The 14,892-nt window shown below is 42.8% G+C and overlaps 1 protein-coding gene across 1 annotated transcript in view; it reads left to right on the top strand.

The window, feature by feature from the left end:
- Nucleotides 1-14,892, top strand: part of LONP2 (lon peptidase 2, peroxisomal) — an 805,754-nt gene that overhangs the window by 282,005 nt on the left and 508,857 nt on the right. Inside the window, exon 7 of the mRNA XM_086945449.1 lies at nucleotides 10,979-11,237. Within this exon, the coding sequence (XP_086801575.1) occupies nucleotides 10,979-11,237 (259 nt within the window). The remainder of the gene's footprint in view (nucleotides 1-10,978; nucleotides 11,238-14,892) is intronic.

Below are 14,892 nucleotides of genomic sequence, written 5' to 3'. Positions count from 1 at the left end.
GAAATGTAGGTGGGTGCGCCCATCGGACAAACTACACCTACATAGATGTTACGTGTGTGTGTGTGTAAATATATATACACAACAACTACAAAGAATTCAGAGCGCTCTCCGGGTGCCTCCGTGCCACCCACTGTGTGTTCGGCTGCCTGGGTGAAGCTGTGGGGACAATTTGTTTGAGCATGCCAGAACCACTGCTGTTGGAGCCTGTCGACCCTGGAGGACATGGACTATACAAGCCTGAGGTTCCCAGCCATATGTGGGACACCTAGGGGAACTCAGTTGATAAAAACCAGCGCAGGTGAGGGAGGCGTGCACGGCATTTTAGCCTGGAAAGATCTGAAAGGAGTGGCTCCCTGCTTGAGGTGACAAGGTGAGATCAGTAGTAAGAAGTGGCCATAATTTTACATACCAGTTTGACAAATTGTTGAACAATCCATTGCTGGAAGTTGCATTATGAGATATTGAGGCCCTTCTCCTTAGCTACTCACATCATTAATGCGAATTCAGAGAACTGGTGCCGTCTTTTGATTGGTTATAGCCCCACCAATAGAAAAAACATGGGGACATTTTAAAGGACTAAATGCTGTGCGAGATTCAACAATGATTTATGGCACTGAAGAAGGCACCACGCCAAAACGCGTTTGCAAAAATAAATCATTCAAATAACCCAGACAGTGCTCCAAATTCTTTGTATGTGTGTATATATATATATATGTGTGTGTGTGTGTGTGTGTGTGTGTGTGTGTGTGTGTGTGTGTGTGTGTGTGTGTGTGTGTATGTGTATGTATACACACACAAAGTCTATGTAGTTAGTCCGATGGGTGCCCCAACCTAAATTTCACTTGTATGCTTATGTAAATTTTAGGGATACCCTGACCCATTGGACTTTGAGGGACCCATGCCCAGGGCCAAATGTAATTTTTCTAATTTTCAGTATTTTTGCTACCTGTGGTGCTCCGACAGGAGTCAGCATGGCCTTCTGCTGTCACACTGGAGCACAAGATATGTTGCGGCTCCTATGAGAGTCGTGGGCGATCAGAAAAACATTTTTTTTAAAAGGAGGTGTGGGTGTCTGGTGGATAGGCCCTGTACAAGCACGGCCATGGTCTGCAGCTAACCCTTTGCCTTGAACAACCAAAGGGGGGGTGGGAGGGGGGGTTGGCATAGTTATGTATGATGCCAAAATCTTAATTTTCTTTTTTTTAAAATCTAGAAACTCACTTAAAAAATTGTTACGTTAAAATTTCTGTGAGTTATAATTGCTTCAGTATAAGTAGAGAATTTCAATTTTTTTTGTGTTTTCAAGATATGACATTTAAACTGACATTTTCCAAGATATGACGTTTAAACTGACCTTTTCCCCCAAATATAACATAATTTTAACCTTTGGTTTTTTCCCCCCGGGGAGGGGGGGGGGGGTTGTGTGTGTGTGTGTGTATGCGCGTATGCGCGTGTATACCACTTCCGTCTCGTGGCGAAGCAGGAACTCTGACCGACCACAGCTTTTCAGGTAAGGTATAAATTTATTTCGTTCTTACACCACAGTCAGCAACGACACGTTTCGGGCTTCAAGAGCCCTTGATCACATTCCGGCATACCGGTGAAAATGCCGCTATTCCATATTGTACCCCGGCATGGGCACCCCCAAAGCAAGCAGTCCACTGTACCTCCCTTAATTGCTGCCAAATCAAGGTCCCTCATGCTGCTGCCAAGAAGATAGTCAATTGGGGGCCCATCGTCAACCACAGGGTTTCGTGGCATGTAGCACATGGGTCGGTAGATATCCGTATCCCCACCACCCTGTATGGCTGGCGACTTCATCGACGTCAACACCACGATGGCCTCCGTGGCGGTGAAAGGCGCCCAACAATACTCTGCTCCTAAGTCCACCTTGGCGCTCGCTGCACACTTGCGACGGGTGCAGCCAAATGGAGGTGGGTCCATTTTTAAATCAAAGCTCATGTGTTCAAAGAAACACGCTGCACTCTCGGGACCAATTCCATTCTTTAATCAGCGAGGAAGCGTTTCGGCGTTCTGCCTTCTTCTGCTCGCTCTAATGACAAAAGAAAACAGCATATGCATGATAGTTCTTTAAAACTTTTAGAGATCTAAGAGTTGTAAAGAACTATCATGCATTTTCTGTTTTCTTTTGTCATTTTGTCATATGTGTGCAGCGAGCGGAGTATTGTTGGGCGCCTTACACCGCCACGGAGGCCATCGTGGTGTTGACATCGACGAAGTCGCCAGCCTTACAGACTGGTGGGGATATGGATATCTACCGACCCCTGCGCTACATGCCACGAAACCCTGTGGTTGACGATGGGGCCCCCAATTGACTATCTTCTTGGCAGCAGCATGAGGGACCTTGATTTGGCAGCAATTAAGGGAGGTAAAGTGGACTGCTTGCTTTGGGGGTGCCCATGCCTGGGTACAATATGGAATAGCGGCATTTTCACCGGAACTGTAAATTAATAATGTCTACACCCCTGGAGCACTGTTATGAAACGTTCCCGGAATACAACGGAGGGAACATGCTATTGGTTTTGGATAGACCAACCCCTTTCCTCCTCTTACTTGCTGGGCCCAATGGGAACTGATCTAAGAGTTTTAAAGAACTATCATGCATATGCTGTTTTCTTTTGTCATTAGAGCGAGCAGAAGAAGGCAGAACGCCGAAACTCGTCCTCGCTGATTAAAGTATGGAATTGGTCCCGAGAGTGCAGCGTGTTTCTTTGAACACATGAGATTTGATATATATATATATATATATATATATATATATATATATATATATATATATATATATATATATATATATATATATATATATATATATGTATGTGTGTGTGTGTGTATATATATATATATCATTTAAATCTGACTTTCTGTGTATGTTCTTATCCATATTCGTATTTAGATATATACATAGTCAGATTTACACATATTGAGAAGAAACACAGGTTACACTTAAAGGTATTTTGACAAATTAATGTGTGTGGCAAGGTGCTATCTGTTTTTCTTTGGGAGGTTACTGACGCAGTAACTAACACACAAGTGTCTATGGGTCTGAGAGAAAGTGTATGCTATTCACGATGCAAAACAAAACACTGAACACCAATGGATCCAAAAAGAATCCAAAAAGAAAATCAGGAAAAGTGCAAGTGTTAGTTACTATGTTCTAGGGAGCGTGTCTATGCTTGATCTTTAAAATTCCCCAGGACCCTCTTCCACCTTTTTGTTGTTAAGGTTACTAACGCATTCAGTAGCTGTGTTTAAGGCACAAAGAGGAGCCAGGACAAATCTAGGGCAAGGGGCCCAATCTGCAACACCAGAACCTGCATTCTGGAGACGCCACTACTTCATTTACCTGTATCTAAAGCTTAGTCTGCACCCAAACCTTCTTCTGCTCAAGAAAGACCTAAAACATTCCCCTTACACTTGTACTTGCCACCTCCACCGCTACTCTGCCCCTCTCGATGCACATTTGTAACGCATTTAGAACTTACCGATTTTGAGAATAGACTGACTGATGAATAGCAGTTTTTGAAAATTAAATTGCAAGCTGTGCCGCCATGGGCGAAGGAAGCGTAGGGGACGCGAGGGATATATAACCCCCCATATTTTGGAGTGCGGGGGATGTGGTGGACAATGGTGGGTGGGGGCAACAGAATTTCCTTTCTTTCTTCTGTCTCTGGCAGGGCCATTGGTACGCCAAAGCGCAGGGGTTTTGACGTGCTAATGGCCCTGCACTTGACTTGAGACCTCCCCTTTTGTTGTGGGCAAAAGATCAAGGAATTTTTCACACCTGGTCCTGGCCACCACTGCTGCATGCACTCAACCTACAGGACAAAGGAAGATAGGTAGTTTGTTAATTACTGACTGCAACCTGCCCCTCCTCAGCTGGAACCCTATCTCATTTGACTTGTTTCACACTGCACAATTCAGCCACTCAAGCCTAATGTTTTGTTGAAAGGTTTATTTTGAGCAGTTGAACCTCACTCTGAAACATGAGCACAATTAGGATCGGACATAGTCTAAGCACACATCTTGAATTATGTTGTGTCAGATGTGTTTGTCTGTCCTAATATTTACGCAAATAACTATTTAAATACCACTATTTTGTCTTATTTCTTTTATAGCGCTACTCAAACCAATTTAGGGTGTCAGAGCGCTTTAAATCACACAAATATTTACAGTAAACCATATGTGTGTAAATCAATTTACAGGATTTGTTACATAAGTTAGTGAGGGTTACAAGGTGTAGGAGTCTCATGTCCTTTCCTTTATAATTCGCTGTGCTTTATTAGAAGGATTACAATTTATGAACTGCAAGTAACTAAAGGATCTCTGTGTTAAAAGCAATAACCCACTTACCCGTCTCCATAAAAAAAATCCGCAATCTGTGTGTCACATGATGTGCTTTGCGTGAGACATTAACCCTCTATGCTACATTAAATCGGAACTGGGACTAGACAAAACACCTGTCTCTCCAGCAAGAGCATTAACCTCCAGAGTTATCTTACCATTATTATGAATTCCTGCTAATGACTGGGTACATAAAGATTTATGCAGCAGGTGCCTTAAGATATTTTAAAATGCAGACTTTGCAACCAATTAAGCAGAACAGATATACAGCGACGTTTCTCCTTGTTGCCATTTTCTTTGAGGTAGAGTTGTAATAAATAAATGTATAAGTGTAGGCCTAGATCTTGCACCGGGGTTGCATCACTTTTTTTGCCCAACTCCGACTGACTGATGTAATTTTTTGTGATATTACTCCCTGTGAGGTCATGGGTTGTGATGTCATGTGCAGTTTCCTGTGCTGTGATGTTACTTACATACTGCCTAACTTGGTTAGTGCGCCACTTCTTTTTTTTAGGACTTGTGCCCTGGTGGGAGAAGTATATTGGAGAACTGGTGTTGGTGGTTGTAGGAGGCTGGGTTAGTATATGGTGAACACTCTCAGGAGTGATGCACCTTGCACTAATCCAGGCAACCCTTATGGTGATTTTAGTGGCCTTTGATACCCATAGAAAGCTCTCAAACTGGTAGCTGTGGAGAGAAGCCTTCAGGCAGGCTTATCTTGAAGGCGTGTAAAGCAGTTTGTTTTACCACATTTAATCAACAGTGTAGATAAGATGAAAAAAAATCACAGTGTTTATAAAAATAAGGCAATTTATTATGCAACACAATCACTAACACATTGGTATATCTCTTACCCGGAGATGGGGAGAGGATGTGGTCCGTCGGCTAGCCTGCCGACTTACGTGCTGGAAACCAAGGTTCGAACCTCGGGGTCGCGTCCACGTCCTGTGATTCTGGGCAAATCACTTAATCTCCCCGTGCCTGAATGTGTCCTTGTGTAACGTAACCAGTGCTCATGTAAAGTGCTCCAATACCTTCGGGTCGAGTTTGCGCTATATAAATCTGCATAAAAAAAAAAAGATATCAACAATACACACAAGAATACTTCAAAATAAGTAAGTAGCCCAAATATACACTGGTGTCCAGGGGAAGACCAAACCATATACTTAGAAAGTGGAATGCAAACTTCAAGGAGAATGGGACTTGGACCAGAAGACTCATAGGAGATGGGGTCACAAGGAACTACCCAAGGTAAGTACCCAGGATCCCCACAGAGGCTGTGTGCAGAGTGGAAGCTCAGCCTCGTGCCCAATGAAGAAATTGCGGTTGCAGTTTTACAGAAGAAGGACCCTTCCTAGAGGACACCGAAGAAACCCTTTGGAGGATGGGAGATTGGAGAGTCACCCCACCTGTGAATGCCCCAGGAACCAGGTTACCTGCACCCGGGAAGCCGGGTGTATAGGTGTGAAATGACGTCGGAACCTGCCATAGACGACAATGGAAGAATTCGAAGAAGATACCTCTGACAGGCATGTGAAGGAGTCCGATGGAATCCAAGAGTGGATTCTTGAAGAAGAGAACCTACAAGCAGAGGGGACAGAGTCTATGCCACTTGGAAGTGACCAGGAGGCATGGAAGCACAATGCCAACGGATGCTGGGAGGTTCAAGAGTGAAGACTGTGACCTTGTTGCTGCAGCTGTGAGGACCAGGTGATGCTGCGGAAGACCCGGAGCCATGCACGAGCTGTCCCATATTGGGTTTCGGTGTTCAGGTGGTCGTTGTCTAGCGGGAAAACCAACAAGCCTTGGTAGCCCCAACTGGTGTGGAAAGCAAAAAGATGCAAACATTGGGACCAGTAACATCCAAACCAGAGAAGGCCCAGAGCAAGCAGGGGAGCCCACTGAAGCAAAGGAAGACCCAGAGAGGACCCACATGCCGAAGGCACAGGAGTCGCCGGAGGACCTCAGCAGTTCACCAAAGATGGAGGCCCACGGTGCAGATGATGCAGTGAGAATGCTGATCTTTGAGGAATGAGGTGCTAGAGGCTAAAGCTTCATTTGTCCCAAAGATTTCTGGAGTGCAGAGCGAATAAACTTTGGCAACAGCAAGTCGACACCCATGCACATGGGTTTGGTCCCAGTGGCTTTGATGAGGGATACTGTCCTCCAAATTGTAGTGAAGACAGGACAGGTCTCCATGGAGCTGTAGAACCACCACCTGTGTTGCTGGGCCTGGAGAAGTCTGTTGAATGATAGGAGCAGCAGACCGGTCAGCTTTGTTGCAGTGCCTGCAGATGCAGGGAAGTGTCTCCTTCACGCCAAGGGAGATTACTTTGGATGTCCTTGATGCCCACAGGCCTTCTGGAGAACCTGGATACTGTACAGACACAGACGATGCACAAGACTTTAAAAACAGCGAGACCAGGAGCAGTAGGTGTCTTCCTTGTTGCAGTCTTGGGTCCAGTTGAAGTTCGACGAAGTCCAAGTGTCCAAATGGTTGAAGAGTGTCTTGGTTTCAGAGGCAAGTCTTGTTCCACGAAGAATCTGAGGGCCTACCCACTGGGGAGCTCTTAAGTACCCTAGAGAAAGGGTTGGAACAACTCGGGGGTCCCTCCCAGAGGAGGGGCTAGACAGAGTGGAGGATACTCCCCTGTTCTTTGTCCAGTTTCACGCCAGAGTGGAAACCAGGGGTTCCTGAACTGTCTCAAACAGAAGTATGCAAGGAAGGCACCAAATTTGCCCTTCAAAGCAGTCTGGTGTCACTGGCAAGCACCCCCACCCCAGCTGAATACACTAAGTCCTGTCTGGGAGGTGGTCACACTTCCTGTGACACGAAACCTATTGTTCTACCTTTCTCTGCTCAAGCTCAGCTCAGCAGAAGCACTAGGTTGCTGGCAGACCCTGAAAGGCTGTTACTTGGAGTACAGGGGGGGTCCCATAAGGGACCCCCGAGTACTTGGGATCCTTTTTCTAGCACCAGAATCGATGTTGGGGTATGATTCCAACATGTTTGATACAAAACATGACCAGGTCCAGCTCAGCAATTATATAGTTAGACATCTCCTAATAACTGATGTCCACTATATAGCTTAAAATGTCTGGCTGCTCTTACAAAGCCTGGAGAACCGACTCTGGGTTTTTTAGGGGTGTCCTGCTCATTCAGGGGCACCCTCACATTTGTACCTAGTATTGTTGCTAGACTTAGAGCAATCAGCATCCTTTGCCCAATTGTCCTTTTTTCCTTACATAAATAGCACCAACATTTCTTGTTAGAGGAGGAAAAGGAATGGGACCTACCCCCAGAGGAAGATTTTGGAGGACCTACAGAAGACTCTTTCTTTTCTTTAGATTTCTCCCCACCTTTCCCTTGGTCCTTGGACGAATCTTGCTTCTTCTGATCACCACTACCATGAGACTTTTGTTTCACCCTGGTGCGGACCCACTTGTCTGCCTTCTTTTCCAGTTCTTCGGGAGAGGTCAGATCAGTGTCCACCATGTACTGGTGCAGTTGCTGATTTTGACAGTTGATAAGGATATACTTCCTCACAAGTAAATTGTACAGTCCCTCATAATCATGCACATTACTTCCATGAAGCCAGCCTTCCAGAGCCTTAATAACACTATACAACATCTACCTAGTCTTGGATGTGTGACTTCTGTGTGTCCCTAAACTTAACCCTGTATTGCTCAGTGGTTAACCCAAAACCATCTATGAGGGCACTCTTCAAGACTTTGTAATTGTCTTCATCTTCTTCCTTCACAGTCAAGAGTTTGTCTATTCCTTTGTTAGCAAAGAAGAGCCACAGGATAGCTGCTCGCTGGCCCTGAGGAACCTTCTGAACTATACAGGCCCTCTCTGAAGCAGTAATCCACTTATGCATGTCATCACCCTGCTGGTAAGGAGGACTGTCCTGCTCAAGTGCCTAGAGGCAAAGGAGTGTTCCCTAACTCTAGGTTCACTAGTGCTGCCACCATGGACAAGAGTTCTCCAGTAAGAGGTCTTCAGACTCCTCCTGGACATGCACAGATGCCAGTCATTGGTGTTGGACACCCCTGGCTCATCTTCTGAAGCATCAGCCCCCATATCCAAGTTATCCTGCCCATCTGACTTTTTTTGGGCAGCAATAACTATTTGCCAAATATTACTTCACTGTAAATATGCAACTCTCCAAATGTCACTTGTAAATAGATCATCATAGTCTTGAGCAGGGCCTCCACGCCTTCAATTATTGTTTCATTTAAATGCTCAATGTTTTGGCTTGAATAATCCTAGCTCGAGGCATATTGCTTGTTTTGGGCATTTTATAGTTTTTGTGGGCCTCCCATATAACAAAGTGTTTGTGCTTTAGTGCATTCCATGCACTACTCATTTGTGACTTTCCACCCACTCTATTCATTTGTAAGCCCACACACAAACACTATGTTTCTGGTTTTCCACACTAACACCTAATATCTGATCTTTGCCACACACCTCATTCTGCATATCTCACTATACCTATGTTCTGTGAGCATCTCATAAGTGTCTCGCACAGCAGGCCTTTTAACATTGGTAAGCCTCTCTCTTCCACAAAAACACTGTACATCCCATTTTTGTGAGCATCCCACACAAGGCTAATTCTTATTGCAGATTTATCTCTTAGGGCTTCTTATATTTTTGTGCGAGATAATGCGGTTTGAGTGCACCCTACACTCGTTTCTTCCATCTGCAATAACGCTTCTCATAGATTAGACAACAAAAGTTTCTGTATTGTGTTGTATACTTTGCGAATCATTAAGGGTTTCTACACCCTCCAGTCACAGGAATGCAGGTAATAAACTTCCAGTGTTTGAGAAACTATTCTTGCTTTCCTTCTTGTGCCCAGAGGTTTACAAAAGGGATCCAACTGACTTTAATACTCAGGCACACATAATTCTACACCATACTATTAGACCTGCCAGCCTTAGGGTGGTCTTCTCCCCAACCTTTTGCATGTTTACCTCCTCTTTTTGCTTATTCTTTTTGTTGGCCTTCGGACTCAGAGCCCTTTACCACAGCTGACCAGTGCTAAAGTGCATGTGTTTCTCCCCCAAACAAGGTAACATCGGTGTATACATAACTAGAATATTTAATTTACTTATAAGTACCTTATTACAGTGGTATACCATATACCCAGGGCCTGTAAATTAAATGCTGCTAGTGGGCCTGAAGCACTGATTGTGCCACCCACACAAGTAGCCCTTTAAACATGTCTCAGGACTGCCACTGCAGAACCTGTGTGTGCAGTTTTACTGCCATGTAATGTTGGTATTAAACACTCCTTGCCAAGCCTTAAACTTCTCTTTTATTACACATACTTCACCCTTAATGTAGGTCCTAGGTAGCCCACAGGGCAGGGTGCTATGTTACTAAAAGGTAGGACATGTACTTTTACGTTTTGCATGTCCTTGTATTGAAAAACACCTACAATTGTTTTTCACTTCTGTGAGGCCTACTCCTCTCATAGATTAACATTGGGAATTCCTCAATATACTCTTTTGATCTGTAATTCCTGATTAGAAAGGAGTAGTTGAGCCATGTTTTGCATCTTTGGAATGACAATGACAAATCCTCTTTACTGGTAAGGTTGGATTTCATATTACTGTTTTAGATATGCCACTTTTACAACATGCACATTTCTCTGCTCTTACAGCTCTGTATGCTTATAGCCTTTCTCTAATACACTCCAATATTAGTCCTATTGTATTTTGAGGTTTAGGAATGTCGCAAAGAACATTCAGTTTATTCTTCCTCTTTCGTCCTACCTTTGTTTGCTTGGTGCATGAAGATGTAAGATTCAAAAACATGTTTTTTCACACTTGGTCTAATTACTTTGAGAATATTAATAACAAAGCATACTTGCAAACTGTGACTACATGCCTGCCTTTATCAATGTTTCACTACAAAACTATGTGAATGTATTTGTTTAACGGAGTATACAGTCCTCAGACAAGAGTCTATTTATATCAGGCCACTGGAAAGTCCAAACGGTTGTACTTGCACCCCACCCCAGAAATATGGTGTCTCCTATACCCCTGCATGTCTCTTTGGCAAACGGTGCAACCTTGACTAGCTTCTATCTGCTTCACAAATGTGCCATGTATAGCTAGTACCTCAAAAAACCTTCTTGCTCTGAACAGTTCTATCCTGGCCGAAAGGTCAAATTAGAGCTCAATAATTACCCTAAATAAAGTATTAAAATCTTTTTTTTAAATCATCTGCTTTCTCTAGAAAAATGGATGCACCAAAAATAATCCGTTACAACGTTCAGGATTTTCCTGCCTCAGATGGCTAATGTGAGGAAGCTAGAAAGCATGGGCCGAGCGGGCAGGGCTTGGCCCTGGTGGTGCTGCTCTCAATAGATTCAAATTAATGCACAGTAAATAAGGATTCGTCCGGCTGTTCTGATCTATATTCCACAAAGGTATTCGGGATATAGAAGCTTAGTTATTTAATTCTGTATGTAAGAGGCATACTTATTGTTTAATTATTTATATAAATTAAATTCTTTCAGTTTAATGCATTCTCATTCTTAAATTAGTAAGATGGGTGTTCGCCAGGTAATCTCATTATTTAATGTATCTGATTTGTCAACAGATCGTCTGGATATTCGGGCAGCCAGGATTTTGCTGGATAATGACCATTATGCCATGGAGAAACTGAAAAAGCGTGTTCTTGAGTACTTGGCAGTCAGACAGCTGAAGAACAACCTGAAAGGGCCCATCCTTTGCTTTGTGGGTCCTCCGGGAGTGGGGAAAACCAGCGTGGGGCGGTCAGTGGCGAAAACTCTGGGCAGAGAGTTCCACAGGATTGCACTGGGTGGAGTCTGTGACCAGTCTGACATAAGAGGCCACAGGTAAATGAGTTTCTTATCAATTCAGTTTGATTCCTTGGTGGCTGTAACTGCTGGAATACCGGCCATTTGTTTGCTGCTCATGTAGTTTATTTTGCCGATTTCTAATAACAAATAATACTCTTGTGTTTGACTAGAATCGTATTTGGTCATACAGATGTCTTAGGAGTCAAAATAACCAGCAGAGGCTCCTCCGCTAAGGCGTATGAGCGTCGCTCCACTGCTCTGTTTCAAAAGGAAAGCTAAAATGGTAATAACTGATGTTATTATCATTTTAGCTCTCTGGTGGGGCACCAGAAAAGGGCCTAGGGGGAGGAGTGTTAACCACGCTCTGAAGTGCACAGGATGGTTTGGCTGGCCCATCTTTGGCCAGCCAAACAATCAAGTGCACTTTGTATGTTCCCCACCAGGCTGTAATGCACATCCTGGTGGGGATCATGCACAGCCTCACAGTCCCCGTCCCTGTCTGAGTGCCGAACCAGGGCGCTCAGACCAAACTCAATGCTGCATTGCAGCAAATGCAGCGTTGTGATTGGCCAGGGGATTCTAGGACACTGTGTGCTTCCTGTTGAGTAGAAGATGACAGAGGAGAGGCTGGCGGCACACAGGTACGTCCTTTTATTTTATTTTGTATTAATATTCCCCACTTCGATTTCCCCCCCCGCCACCCCCCCACCCCACCCTACCACCCTATTCAGTAGCAGCTCCATGGAATCAAAGCCAAAGTTCCCTCTAGGAAAAGCCCACATCTGCAACTAAATTGGGGGCATGACTGGGCTATGTTAGACTATTGAGGATGTTTAAATGTTTTATGTAAATTTACCACATGACAATGTAGAAATGTGTCTTAACCGTAACATAGGCAATGCACGTCAGTATAAAGGTTAGAGTAAATGTGCTTTTATTAAGCATGCAAGAAGAGAAAAATTATACTTATTTCTAATGAAAGCTCCCATTTCAGTGGTTCTTTCACTGCTAAGCCTTAATATTTTCTGTTATTCTTTCTTTTCCATTTAAGAAAAGAAATGCCTTTTTGTAAACACTGATTTTACGTTCTAATTGAACTGTTGAACGTAACATCTTCGTGAATTGTACTGTTTGCTACAAAATTTATTTATTTCCTTCCTTGCACTATATGATTTAATCGTATTTTAGAGAATTGCCTCTGCCACATGCTTATAATGAACAAGTAGATTGCTATAGATTTGAGTCTCATGATCTAACCAGGACATTCTTGATATACATTTTTGATTTCATAGAGCAGTCCTTTGTTACACAATGGGACACTGAACAGCTTAACAGAGTAGGCTTACAAAGGTTCTCATGAGAACCTTTCTAGATGTATCTTTTTGTAATACGCTGTAGCCAAGTTCAAATAACATGTCGACCTGGACGTTTACCATGGCAATCGAGAGAGAAGACACGGACCATCAGAAGATCATTTCCAATTGACTAGAGACGATCCAATATTCAGCGTTTGCAACATGTGTTGTGCTTTTCTATACAGTACGTGTTGGTAGTTAGAGAGGCAATGCATTCTATGCACATCTTCACCCTGCCATGCCCCCTAGCACTTGACTGTGCTTCTCTATTGCAATTACTCCTTATGGGAAGTTCGACCTCTTATAGCTATTAGCCTGTTGCTCCGAATTTTCTCTTGCTCTTTTCCAAAGGAACTTGTTATGGGTTCAGGCTAGGATAAGTTAGGTCCTTTTAGATTAAGGTAGGGATTCAATTCCTTTATGGAACCTGCTGTTATTTTGTATGCTAATTTTAGCCAACCTTTTCTTGATATATCTGTAAACAGACTTGTTTAACTAACTTAGATAAAAAGACAAAAATACTGACTAATCTCTTAAAGAGATAATAAAACTTTCATCGTTGCCTAAGCAATACATTCTATAAGTTGATGATTCATTAAGAAATGTATTTAGGTTGTGCTTCATTCTAACATGGTGGCAGAGATTCATCAACCTGAAGAAGTGTGGATATTGGAGATTCTCTTTGTAAGTCTCAAGGTGGAGCCATTTAAAAAAAAACAATTAGATTTCCATACTCGCACCATCCAGCTTTCAAAGCAACCCTGCTATCTTGCAGTACCTAGGATAATACCTGAGTTGCAGAATAGCAACTTTGACTGGACATACAGCACAACTCTGACTTGACAGTGACCCCCCACCCTGTGTTCTCTGTATGTTCTGCAATTCTTTGCACCTCATTCCCACCTCTTTGCCAGGTGGTGACGAGTGAAACCAGTAGTTTGTCTTTTTTTTCTTGAAGTCATTATGAGGCCTTTTTTGTTAGCTCTATACCTCCTGATATGCCAGTGTGGTTTTAGTTGACTGATGGCCAGAGCTGTTTTTTTCCAATATACAAAGTGTGTTTTGGGTCAGCCCCTTCCTCATGACTGGAGTGCATTGATTTGATGGCCTTCTTCCCTATTGTTTGACCCACCCAGGAGCATTTCGGTCTTGGATTCTTATGTTTGGTTGACTTTTATCCTTCCACTGATGACGTTGCTTGCATTCAGAGAACTACTTTTGTCTATTATTCAGAACTCCAAGCGAGTTTTTGTGTTTTCTTATTCTCTCCATCATGCTGTTCTTTCCTGTTCACACAATCCCCCAGCTCACCCAACCTCGTATTTTACTTCCCACACTTCGCCCATGATTTATTTTTATAGTTTAGAAAACAATATAGCTCCTCTGTTGTGTCACCCACTCTGTTTTCGCCTCTTCGTGACGTTTACTTATCCCCAACCCCAGGCCACTCTAACACAAAGACAGATTATTTATTGAAATATTTAGTTCCTTGTTTAATTACATATTTTGAAGGCCTAGCAGCTGCAATTTGCTTCTGGGTGGTACCCTTCTCAAAATGCTTCTTCACTAGCAATTTGTATATTTAAATTTATTGTCCTAGATTGGCATTAGTCAAGTAAAATTGTGGCCTCACCATAACTCGTGTGTGCTTCATGACACATGCTGAAAGTGTGCGCGCATGCTGGTGTAAATGGTAAACAGCTGTTACAACGCAGCCATTGACGAGCAATACCTTTACAAAGCTGCTGTTACAATGCATATACCATTACAACGCATAACCTTTACCACACATTTTTTCAACGAGTATGCCTTTGCAACTAATGTCACTGTACAGGCATGAATCGTAAAGGCATAAGCATGGTATAGGTTTTACAAGTAAATGTAAGTTTTTTGCAGTTAATTATTAAGTGTTATATATATATATATATATATATATATATATATATATATATATATATATATATATATATATATATATATATATATATATATATATATAGTGTAACTTGTAATCACTCAAACACTCTTCCAGGAAAAGCGAGCATGGACTCAACAGATAGTGCGATTTTTAGTTTATTGCCACCAGATAGTCCGCCATTACGCGTTTCGGTCGGATACCCGCCTTGATCACATGACATTGCTTAGAAAGTGCTACCGCTTTTTAAAGTGCTAGTGCTAATAACTTCACTATTGACATAGAAAACATATTGCATTTTGATATTCCTTTTACTGGATTAAATGCTGAAAATTTGCCATATTATAAACAATGTGTTCATATCTTACAACATACAAAGAGCACCTTGTTTGTAATAACAATTGTTGTAATAATATCGGCA

Source organism: Lissotriton vulgaris, chromosome 12 (genome assembly GCF_964263255.1).
Source record: "Lissotriton vulgaris chromosome 12, aLisVul1.2, whole genome shotgun sequence".
Classification (NCBI taxonomy): domain Eukaryota; kingdom Metazoa; phylum Chordata; class Amphibia; order Caudata; family Salamandridae; genus Lissotriton; species Lissotriton vulgaris.
Note: the sequence above shows the minus strand (reverse complement) of the source record. Positions and strands in the feature narration are given on the sequence as shown.